The sequence below is a fragment of the Nelumbo nucifera genome, chromosome 1 (genome assembly GCF_055504915.1).
Source record: "Nelumbo nucifera cultivar China Antique chromosome 1, China Antique-T2T, whole genome shotgun sequence".
NCBI lineage: Eukaryota > Viridiplantae > Streptophyta > Magnoliopsida > Proteales > Nelumbonaceae > Nelumbo > Nelumbo nucifera.
Window position 1 is genome coordinate 176114429 of NC_142649.1, and position 12429 is coordinate 176126857.

General features: G+C 39.3%; 1 protein-coding gene and 1 pseudogene across 6 annotated transcripts in view; both read left to right on the forward strand.

Annotated features, from left to right (window-relative positions):
- The window catches only part of EMB3006 (embryo defective 3006), a 92435-nt gene that overhangs the window by 57061 nt on the left and 22945 nt on the right, over positions 1 to 12429 (forward strand). For 5 of the 6 annotated variants that reach the window (XR_016080699.1, XM_010244825.3, XM_088895370.1 and 2 more), the window contains one exon: positions 1005 to 1086. The exons of the other annotated variant lie outside the window; for it this stretch is intronic. Coding sequence is in view for 4 of the 5 variants with exons in the window: in XM_010244825.3 (XP_010243127.1) it covers positions 1005 to 1086 (82 nt within the window). In the remaining variant the exon portion in view is untranslated. The remainder of the gene's footprint in view (positions 1 to 1004; positions 1087 to 12429) is intronic. 6 annotated transcript variants of the gene reach the window in all.
- On the forward strand, positions 8640 to 9264 carry LOC104587278 (ubiquitin-conjugating enzyme E2 36 pseudogene; annotated as a pseudogene).

Sequence of the window (12429 nt, forward strand, 5' to 3'; positions counted from 1 at the left end):
AAAAAAAAGACTAGGGTGTTAAATCAGCAACATATTTTTTATTGTCAGTGTATACCATATTGATTAGGTATGTTCGCCAACCTGTAAGGAAAGGAAAAGGGAGAAAAAGGAGGAAAGAAGAGATATGAAGAAAGGGAGGATAAGTCAAGAGAACAATCAGTTTCTCTCTCTTGACAGCCGACCCTTTATATACTTCTATTCATTACTGTCAAAAATTACAGCTGGTTGACTGTTAACAATAACAGTCAACCAACAATAGTAAAAACATCAGGAAAAAGAACAAATCTACTTTAGCATGGTAAAAGACTAGGGTGCCATTTGGTTGGGCTTTCTAAAAAGTCTTTTAGGCTTTCAAAAATCAAAGTAGAGCTTGGGAAGCTTGTTTGGTGAATTTGCTCTCCAAACCCTCATCTTTGGGCTCATGACAATGGAAAATTATCAAAGGGTGGCTTTGAGTTGTCTTGTAGATGGCAGTCAGAAGAATTAGAAAAATTTCTACTCATCAAAAAGAAAAAAAAAGAATTAGAAAAATTTCCAGCTTTTAGAATGGAAGCTCAAAACTGGAAATTAGAAAAATCTATTTGTCTGTGGCCCTCAAAGAAACGTCTCTCAACCAAGTTGTATGACAGACTATACAAGCCTCTATTATCAAGATATTAACAAAGAAACAGAATAACTTTATCAAAAAATCTGTTAAGGCTGCTATCTTGGCCCAAGAAATTGTCCATGCAAATAAGTGCATAATGAATTTCTCTGCTGGTTATGTAGCTAGATCTATTTGTATAGGGACTTCTATTACTGGCTTGTGTTATCTGCCCTTGTGACTTGTGACACAAAAATAAATAGATAAATAAATCCCTACGTATGTTGGAATGGTTTGTCTGCATGTACATGTAAAAATTTCAGCCACATTCCCATAACATTGAGAAGAATCAAAAGATTTTTTATGCATTGAACAGTTGAGAAGGTCCACCATTTTGAACAATTTGGTGACTCAAATGTAGGACAAATATAGATGTTGTCGAACAAGAGCTGTCAAGGGCAAAGAAGGATGAGATCCAGTATTTGACTAGCATGCTGGACACAGTGAGTAATTTGAATTTTGTATACAATACTTTCATTTCTAAATATCTCTTTTGTGAAGTTTCCTATGTTACATGGACATTTCAAAATGGGTGATTTATCCATGTCAAGTCAAGCATGTGTGGATAATAACACCAGCACAACATTTGAAGGGACTTCTTTTTCTCACATCTATAATATGTGACTTAAGGAATCTCAAACTGTTAAGGATAGGGCTGCAAATGATATCCCATTGTCTGACTTTGAATTTGAATTCGACCCCATTAAGGCTGATCCAAATTCAATCCATTTATAATTGGATCAAATATGGGTCCTCCCCTATCCAATCTGATTCAATTTAATGTATATACTCATATATACTTAAAATTTATATTGTATCTATTAGTAAAGATAGTTTGAATGTTGTGTTTTTTACTAATTTTTCACCGATTCAAGTTTCATGTAAGTAATTTTCATTTCATTTTGTTAATGAAATACAATATCAAAGCCATTTTAGTCTATTTTATTAATATTTTGATAATTTTAGTTTAATTTGCTTATACTATTCAATATCCAATTACAATCCAAATTCAATTTGAATCCAATGGAAAAGATCTGATTCAGATTCGAATATGAATGAATCAAATTTGATCTACCTATCTGATTCAATCCAATCTGTTTGCAGCCCTATGGTAAGGGTAAAATCTTAACAAAAATAGTAAATTTGTGATAGGGCTGAAAACAGATCAAATCTAATCAGATATAGGAGATGCGAATTTGTCCTTCAAATCTGATTACAGTGGTAAAAGAAAAAGGAAAAAGGTGATTACAGCCGAAGGAAGAAGAAGATGGAGAAGAAGAGAAAGGAGAAGAGAGTTCGATGGTTTCATCCTCTCTCTCTTGATCTTTTATTAGACTCACTTAACTATGACTAATTACATCTCTGCCCTTAAGTAGGCAGCCAGCACATAAATAACTTAAACAAAAACAATCATAACGAAAAAGGCCCAACACATAAAATGTAAACACGATGCTACTTAAAACATAAACAAGTACTAGGGCCCATTCGGCCCAATCTCTCTAGTCTCTACACTCCCCCTCAAGCTGAGCATAGATGTCAATCATGCCCAGCTTGCTTATATAGTGAGTCAATTTTCCTTTTGGAACACCCTTAGTCAAGACATCAGCCAACTACTCCTCTGAAGCAATAATGGCAAGCAAACTTCCCCTGAAGCAACTCTTTCCCATATAAAGTGTCTATCGACCTCTATGTGCTTAGTTCTAGCATGCTAGATGGGATTATGTGCAATGTTGATATCTGCATGATTGTCACAATAGAGCACCATTAGCTTCTCATAGTCAATAGCCAACTCTCCCAAAAGTGATCTCAGCCACAATAATTCTGACACTCCATGTGCTATTGCCCTGTACTTTGCTTCAGTTGAAGATCTGGCTACTACAAACTACTTCTTACTTCTCCATGAGACAATGTTCCCCACTACCAAAGTATAGTATCCTGAGATGCATCTCCTATCTTCAATACATCCGACCTAGTTAGCATTAGTGTATTCTTCCAACTTCATGTGTCCATGCTTGGCAAATAGGATACCTTTCCTTGGAGTGCCTTTCAAGTAATATAAAACTCTTTTTGCAGTTGCTAAATGTGTTTCTCTAGGAGAATGCATAAACTGACTAATGACACTCACTACATAGGAAATATCTGGCCGAGTAATACAAAGATATAGAAACTTCCCAAGCAGTCTCTGGAACACTCCCTTATCGAACAACAATTCACCCTTAGTAGCAGAAAGCTTGTGATTTAAGTCTATAGGGGTGGAGGTCAGTTTAGCACCAAGTTTTTCAGTCTTTGCAAGAAGATCAAGGACATACTTGCATTGAGAAATGAAGATACCGTCCTTAGACCTAGCAACTTCAATTCCCAAGAAATATCTAAGATCCCCCAGATCTTTGATCTCAAACTCAGTGTTAAGAAACTTTTTGAGCTTAACCACTTCTTGGGTGTCATTACCAGTAACCACAATGTCATCAACATAAACAATCAAAGAGGTGACGAGCGCCTAGGTGATGCCTAGGTGTTAAGAAACCTTTCCTTCACATCCTATTGTTAAAAGGTGGTACCAAAGACAAAGACTCAGGTATGGTTGGTGACCAAGGAATTACTTCTCTTCACAAATAAAGTATGATCAGATTAAGTTTGTGTGTAACCAAAAGAAACAAGGGAAACTCTGAATCTCTTAAACCAAGCTCTAGGAGATTGTTTGAGACCATAAAGGGATTTCTTCAATTTACACACCTTCCCTTGCATTTCCTTCCTATACACTCCTAGAAGTAAAGACATATAAACCTCTTTATGTAGGTCTCCATTCAAAAAGACATTTTTAATATCAAATTGATGAAAGGGCCAATCAAAGGTTGCAAGTAGAGATAACAGAACTCGAACTGAAGTCATTTTAGCCACAGGAGCAAAGGTCTCAAGGTAATCAATACCATACATCTGAGTGTAGCCTTTAGCAACCAGTCGAACCTTAAACCTCTCAATAATGCCATCAGAATGGCTAGAGATAACATAACTCGAGTTGAAGTCATTTTAGCCACAAGAGCAAATGTCTCAAGGTAATTAATACCATACATCTAAGTGTAGCCTTTAGCAACCAATCGAGCCTTAAACCTCTCAATAGTACCATCAAAATGATACTTGATAGTGAATACCCATTTACAACCAACCGGCTCCTTCCCCTCAGACAGGTCCACAATATCCTAGGTATGGTTTTTATACAAAGTATCTAGCTCAGTCATCATAGCATCCCTTCATTTTGGTTTTGATAAGACTTCTGGTACGAACCTGAGAATCACACGTGTAGAAATGGAGGCAAAGAAAGAATAATAGGTTGGGGAAAGAAGGTTGTAGGACAAGTGTTTGGAGATACAATGTGTTGTACACTTTTGCTCTCCTTTGTGAAGGGCAATAGGAAGTTCAAGGTCTAGAAAGCTAACAGACGGGTCAATGGAAGGCTGACCTGTGACATCAATAGTGATGGGTGGTGTAGGAGGCTCTATTGAAGGAGTTGAAACAACTTGCCCAAACTTGAGTCATTGTCTTTGGCACTATCTTTGAACAATAGGATGTGAAGGAAACACGAAAAGATGAGCAGGAGGAGGAAGGGGAGCAGTAACATGTGAAGGGGACACAGTGGGTGGTGCAACAGAAGTAGATGACTCCATAGAAGACTCAATGGGAATTGGAAGAGGAATAGCCAAGGTCATAGCAAACAGCTCCTTGGAGTGCTCCCCCTTAGGAGAAATACAAAAAATAGGAATAGACACACCAAATGTAACATTCCTGGAGACAAAACGGGTACCACGAACCAGATCAAAACAACAATACCACTTCTGTGTGGAGGCATATCTTAGGAAGACATACTTGTGTGCCTTAGGCTCAAATTTGTGTCTCTAATGGTTCTGAACATGCACATAATATGTGCCAAAAGCTTGGGGAGGAAGAGAGAAGAGGTCCTCATCTGGAAAGAGAAGGCTAAAAGGGGTTTTGAAACCTAGAACCCGGGAAGGCATATGGTTAATTATGTAGCAATAAGGACAACATCCCCCCAAAACGTTTTAGGAACATGAGATGCAAAAAGGAGGCTTCTAGCAACCTCAACCACATGGCAGTTCTTCCTTTCTGCCACTCCATTCTGTTGTGGAGTGTAGGAACAAGGACTCTGATGGATGACCCCAAAGGCATCAAAGCAGGATGAAAGGTTCTTCTCAAAATATTCCTTAGCATTATCTAACCGGAATATTTTGATCTAAGTGTTCAATTGGGTAAGATGAATCCATGAAACTGTTAGACAGTGTATGCCCTTAGCTCCAATCAGAATGATGTACATTATGACATTTAATGTAAATGAATAAAGTACATATTTGATTCATGTTATTATGGTGTGTTTTTGTGTAATACCCTTAAACTGGACACATATGAGACTCGTGTTAGTTTAGAATCTTCACAGCCGTTGGATAGATTTGGGGAAATTTATCCTACTAAGGCTGACACTGATGTGCGGCCAAGTTGGTTGAGGTGGCTTGTCTCAACTGCCAGGGTGAGACTTGAGGTACATGCAATTTGAGTTTTCTTGAAACCCTGAACCGGACCAGAATTCCAGTATTGCCATGGACCTTGGAGATAGATGGGCAAAACTGGAATGTTACACCTGACCCCTAGACTCGATTATGATACTACACTAGGTGTTGGATTGGGCTGTCTTTGATATGCTAATCATCGAGATCCTTAGAGGGGGTCAAAACCTGGGTATGTTGGGACAATCCGAGAATTCATCTGAGTGGGTGATCATAGTGACAGGATCAGCCCCTTTGTCGGACAAAGTGAATGATCGGGGATGCACTCTCTCTGATGGAAACCTAAACTGCCGGCAATTGATTTCAACTGTTTTTATATTTGTTTTGCAAAATATATTTATATAGAGATATACATATATATATTATGGTTTCAAAATGTTTGCAGAAGGTTTTAATTCCCGGGATCCATGTGAGTAAAGAGTGTGGCACTGTACCTTATAGCCGAGGGAGAGGTCCTCTCTTGTCGGGCAGTGTTTGATCATTATGGGCTGAGAGATTAAGTGTAAGACCATTGAGGGTAATACCTGATGGGCTAATCTTGCATCTGCCCACAGTCCTTGGGTTTTTATAAGGTGGCTTGACCCAAGGACCATTTAGTGTGAATGTTGGGCCCATTAAGAGCCCATGGTGATGGACTCAGGGGTTCACTGTCTCCTATAGTGAATTCGGCCAGGCCTTATAACAGACGCTGGGCTGAACCCATGTGGCCAATGTGTTGATCAATGTTTGGGTCTCACGCCATACAAGGATAACCAACTGGGCAGCAGTTAGGAGGCTAAGTGAGCAAATGGACTTAATGGGCCTAAAGCCCAATTCGAACTGGCTTAATGAGATTAATTAAAAAGGAGGCTAAGTGAGCAGATGGACTTAATGGGCCTAAAGCCCAATTCGAACTGGCTTAAGGGATTATCCCTATCCACTCAGAGAGTCCAGATCCAAATAAAGATTTGGATCAGGAAACTTCTAATTAGATTAGAAGGGTTGATCTTTATCTGCAGATAAGATAAGGGATTATCCTTATCTCGTAAAGAGAGTCCAGATCCAAATACAAGATTTGGATTAGGAAACTCTTAATGGGGTTAGGAGAACCTCTCCTTAAGGCTATAAATAGGAGAGCAGGACAAACCCTCATAGGACAATAGAAATCATCTAACTGATTGCTGATTTCCAGAGAGAGACAACACAAATTGACTGCACTGTCTCCTTCTCTCTTGCTCTTGCTGCCATACCAGTTCAATCTCCACTTGTGGGAGCGATCAAGAAGAGTTCTTGATATTACCTTTTCGTAAGTCGTGCTCACTAGCCTTCCATCAGATTCTTGCTGAAGAACCATCCTGCTGATTCTGCTTCATCCTGCACCGTGTCATCTTCAGTGGAAGCAGTCTTTGGATTTTTCCTTGGGCGTGAACACCTTCATTGGAGGTTATTATTACTTCGTATCAGGTATATCCCTCCACTCCCTTTTGGTTTCAGATCTGGTCTAGTTTAGGTTCAAGATTGATCCTTGAAAATACAGTTTTCTAAAATAGGGAATATGATTCCCACATGGGAGAGAAATTTTTGAAATTTCACCCAACCTCCCTGCAGAGTTCGGCCATCCATATGATGGATCTCTCATCCCTTCAGAAACTTTTGCACAATAGTTGGTATTTCATCCCGGGATCTCATGAGGTAAATCCAAGTGGTGAGAGAAATCATTAATTAAGAGGATAAAATACTTGTAACCCCCCATAGTAAGTAAATGATATGGCCCCCACAGATCAGAGTGCACAATATGAAAAGCAGAAATAAATATTTTATTACTCATTGGATAAGATTGTCTACAATGTTTCACAAATTCACATAACTCACAATGAAGACTCAAAAGAGATATCCCCTTAAACATGTCAAGAAACAAATGACCCAAAGAAGAAAAAGATAAATGACCAAAACGTAAATGACATAACATGACTCAATCAATACACATTGACAAAACTGATCCAAAGCAACTCTATTAGGTGGTCCAAGACTTCTACCAGGTGTGTCCAGCAAGTATGTTCTATTCACCTCATGGCCACTTACAATCATCCTCTGAGATTTCAAGTCCTAAAAAACACAATGAGTAGGAAAGAATGTTATGCTACAATTCATGGATTTAGTCAAGCTACTAATAGATAACAGATTGGTATTAAGTTTAGGGACATGGAGAACAGAGGATAAAACAAGAGTGTCAAAGGATTTGATATCTCCTTTGCCAGAGATGGGAGCAAGAGACCAATCAACAAGGGATATGTTTTCTTTACCAAAGAGGAGCTGATATGAACAAAAGAGGTTAGGTATACTAGTCACATGGTTTGATGCACTAGAATCAATAATCTAAGGCTTTGTTTGGTTTGTGGGATGGAGATGGGAAAAAGAGAATATTCCAAATATACTCTTTTTTTCCTTTATTTGTTTTGAAGGAAACAAGGAGATGGGATGGGAAAAATGTGGGATGAGTCCCAAAAGTAAGAACGCAGGGTCACACCAAATCCGTGCAACCCCACTGAGAAAAGGAAAGTGAGAACGTGCATAGGGAAAATTATCGGGACTTGTCAGACATGAACCTCCTTGTCTTCTCCATCTACCTTTGCAGAGCATTCCAACCTTCATTATCTCCGATCATTTTTTTTCGGTGTTTTCGATCAATGGTAAGACCAGAAACATTTTCTACATGTTTAACAAACACCAAAACCTTCTTCTCTTCCAACTCCTCCCTCTCTCCTTGCTTGGCTTGCTGCTCTTAGCTTTTCCAAAATCTCAGATTCAATGGCAAGCAGCAATCTACCCCGAAGGATTATTAAGGTACGTAGTGGCCTTCTCCTCCCAATCCCTCTTTCAATTTCTTCGTTCTTAGTGTCTGCGTTAGTGCTCTCTTTATTTGGAATTACTTCCCAGATTTTGGATGCTTTGCTGTTCTTGATTCCTGCCGAAGACCTGGTTCTGTCTGGGTTTTTTCTTCTATTATTCTTTATTTGTCTCTAGGGTTTATGGTTTTGCTTTTGATCTTTGAGTATTGATTTTGTGATCGAACAAGAAACACAGCGGCTTCTTAGCGAGCCAGTTTTTTATTGTTCTTCTGTGTTACTTGTCTTTAGTTTTCATTTATCTGATCTCTCTATCCCCCTTCTCTCTCTCTCTTCCATCTGTATTGTTCATGCCTTCAATTTATTGGGTTGATTTTTCTTTAAAAGTATGAATTTTCACTCAATCTACTATTTCCTTTTTAGCTTTTCTGGATTGTTCTAAATTTTTGCTTGCCATTACTCTCATTTCTTCTAATAATTATTAAATAGCTGTAGAGATGTGAAGATCCTTTAAATGGTTAGAGTCGCATTATAGCGATCGCTGAGTAGCCACTTTGAGATTTTTTTTTACAAGTTGAAGGGATTTGTTGGCATTTCATGTAATTTTTGATGTCGTAACAGCTCCCGGAATTAGTGCTTCTCCTTCAGAAGACAACATGCGATATTTCAATGTCATGATTCTTGGCCCAACACAGTCTCCTTATGAAGGAGGGGTTTTTAAGTTGGAATTGTTTTGGCCCAACCTTAGGTGCCACCAACACAGTCTCCAATGGTGGCACCTAAGGTTCGTTTCTTCACCAAGATATACCATCCAAATATTTATGAGCTTGGTAGGATATGCCTTGATATCCTGAAAGACAAATGGAGCCCAGCTCTTCCGATCTGAACTGTATTATTGAGCATTCAAGCACTCCTGAGTGCTCCGAATCCGGATGATCCGCTTTCAGAAAATATTGCTAAGCTTTGGAAGACAAATGAAGCTGAAGCTGTTGAGACAGCAAAGGAGTGGACTCGTCTATATGCAAGTGGTGCCTAATATTGCTATAAAACCTGCCTCCTAGTAAATAACATTTCTGGGATGTAAGCTAAGTGGGCGTCGTGGGTTTCAAGTGGAAATGGAAATGGAAGAATTCATGACTGAAGTATCAGAGATTAATCCCTTCAAGCTCCAGTACCTGCTGTTACTCGTTTGATGGAAGGTGTTTCAATCAAATTTGTATGAATAGATGTTGTTTACTCTTCTATCTCCATCTTTCTCATGATCTTTAATATGATTTAGTACAATTCTCCACTTGCTCGTCCATTGACTTAACCCAATTACAAAGACTCTTCAATTTCTATGTGGTGACAGAATTCCAAGTCGGGATCCTTTGTAGAAGCTCTTATGGATGGAGAGCTCAGCTCAAGCTTTGACCTAGCTTGAAGCCTAACATGCCAAACCCAACCTGTCAAAGAGTTTAACAAAGGTCCTTGTAAGCTGTGTTAATAGTCAATTTTTTTCTTTCCCAAATGATAAAGGTGACTATGTAAATAGAGAGACAGAGTTCTACCAGCATGAAAGTCTTAAATACAAGAAAAGGGAAACTAGGGGAAGAAACACAAAAGGTTTCAAAACATTCATATACACCTCTAATTAATTTCCCACAAAACAAACATGGAAAAATAAATTTTCCCACTATTTTCCCTTGTTTACCAATTTGAACTGAATTCAGAGCAAGAAGAAAACAGATCTAGGGGTGTCCAGAATAGTCGACCCCCACCCCAAAGAGTCTCTTTTATATTAAAGAGATAAAAGGTATGTAAAGTTACAAGAATGCTCTTACAGGGCTGAAAGATAAAAAGAACAAATAAAACAATAAGAATTACGATACTGTACAACAAGGACTACTCTAATAATGTACATCAAGATATATCTTCACACTCCCCCTCAAACTGATGCGTAGACATCAACATCAGTTTGCCCACAAGAATGAGATGTCGACTTTTGGTCATGGCCTTGGTGAAGATGTCGGCAATCTGCATGTGAGAGGCAACATGAGGAAGAGATATAGAGCCTGCAACAAGGAGGTCTCTAATAAAGTGACAATCCACCTCAATATGTTTAGTCCTCTCATGAAAGACTGGATTAGATGCGATCTTGATAGTGTTGTTATTGTTGGCATACAAAGGGATAAGAGTAGGAAGAGAAATACCAAGATCCATGAAAAGTGACTTCAGCCAAACAATCTCGCTACATGCAGAAGACATAGCTCTATACTCAACTTCAGTGGAAGACTTAGAGATAGTTTGCTGTTTCTTGCACTTCCAGGAGATGAGAGAGTCACCCATGAAGACGCACCAACTAGTAGTGGATCGACGAGTGTCAGGGCAACCAGCCCAATCAGCATCAGCATAAACTCTCAACTGTATGGATGATGAGGAAGAGAAAAACAGTCCCTAAGAGGTTGTGTATCTAACATAACGGATGATGCGGCGAACGACAGTCATATGAGGTTGTCTTGGGGCAGAGACAAATTGACTGATGACCTGAACAGCATGTGAAATATCAGGCTTGGTCATAGTAAGATAGATCAAAGAGCCAACAAGCCGACGGTACAAGGTAGCATCAAGAAAGATGAGGCCTTTGGATTTAGTAGCTTGACATGTAGCTCCAGGGGGGTATCAACATGTTTCTCATTAGTAATTCCAGCTAGTTTGACGAGATTAGAGGTGTATTTGTGTTGACAAATAAAATACCCTCGATTGTTACGATGAACCTCCAAACCCAAGAAGTAAGTGAGAGGACCTAAGTCCTTTATGTGATGTTAAGATGTGCCTTCTGTTTATTAAGTAACTTGCTTATGTGGCAGTGTTATTAGAGTTACTCTGCCCCACACTTAAGTAAGGGCATTTCTGTCTTTGTAAACATTATTAGAATCTAATATAGATTAAGGGGGTCGACTGGATGGATTAACCATCAGATTTTCGATAGACCCTTCTTCTTCTTCTTCTTCTCCTCTTCCTGTTTGGACTACTGTAGCAGCAGTCGAAACATGGTATCAAAGCCATGCTCCTGACCTACGTCAGTTGGTAAAGCACCTCAGCATTGTTCGTGACTCTTCACCTTCATTTCTGGTCAGTCAATGGAGAGAACTGGTTCGCCCTAGGTCAGAAACATTACAGCTTGTCTCTCTGCTGCACATAACCTTCTTCAACAAGGAAAGTGACTTCAGCAGTGAATGGTTGATTGATATTCTCAAAGGAAGGTTGGTTCTCTCTTCTTCTAGTGTTACTTATATTTCTGGGTAGAAACCCTACAAGAAGCTGTTAGTATTGATTAGAACCTAGAGAACTAGGTTCATTGTTGCCCTAGGAAGGGCTGTGTGTGCAGTAGTCGAATGGTGTAGGGCTGCTGTAAGTTGTTGAATGGTGTAGGGCTGCTGTAAGTTGTTAAGTGGTGTTAGGGCTGCTGTAAGTGGCCGAGTGGTGTAAGGTAGAATGCAGTGACCTTGCCGAACTCCTTGTGGTTGTGTAATGCCCTCTTAAGTGTGTTAAACAAGTCTGAACTGGGTGCAGCAGATTTGACTGTGTTGTGGTGCTTGTGATGCACAATTTCTTTTGAGTGGTTGTAAGAGGGCCTACTTGTGATTAGTGAATGGTAAACTAATGCTTATGTGGGACGTAAGTGTGTGAAGTCAGCAGTAGTGTGAATAAGAACAAGTGTGTGCTTCCACTGTTGTGTTTAGAGGCTGCAATAGGTGCTGAAATATCAAACTGTGAACAACATCAATCAGCTTGTAGCTGAGAAGTAAAGTTAGAGGCAACTGTGAAAGAGTACAATGGCAGCAATAGGAGATGGCTACAATGATCAGAAACCTAGTGTAGTAATTTCCTCCGACTACCTAGGGGTACAAATGACCTCAATTAAGTTAAATGGGGAGAACTATGTTCCATGGGCTAAATCTGTGGAAGTTTTTCTCAAGGAAAAGAAGAAAGTAAAGGATGTAAGAGATGAGAAGCCACCGGTTGACTCTCCAGGGTTTGATGATTGGGAACAAGAAGATGCCCATGGGCTAAATCTGTGGAAGTTTTTCTCAAGGCAAAGAAGAAAGTAAAGCATGTAAGAGATGAGAGGCCACCGGTTGACTCTCCAGGGTTTGATGATTGGGAACAAGAAGATGCTCAAATCATGACTTGGCTGTGGAATAGTATGGAACCCAAAATCAGTGCCAACTTCATGTTTCTTGATACGGTTAAGGATATATGGGAGCATGTTAAGAAGCTATATTCTGGACAAGATAACACAACAAGAGTATATCAACTGTATCAGGAGTACTTTGATTTACAACAAGGAACCAAAACACTAGAAGAGTACTATGCTTGCATGAAGAATATAAGGAATGAACTC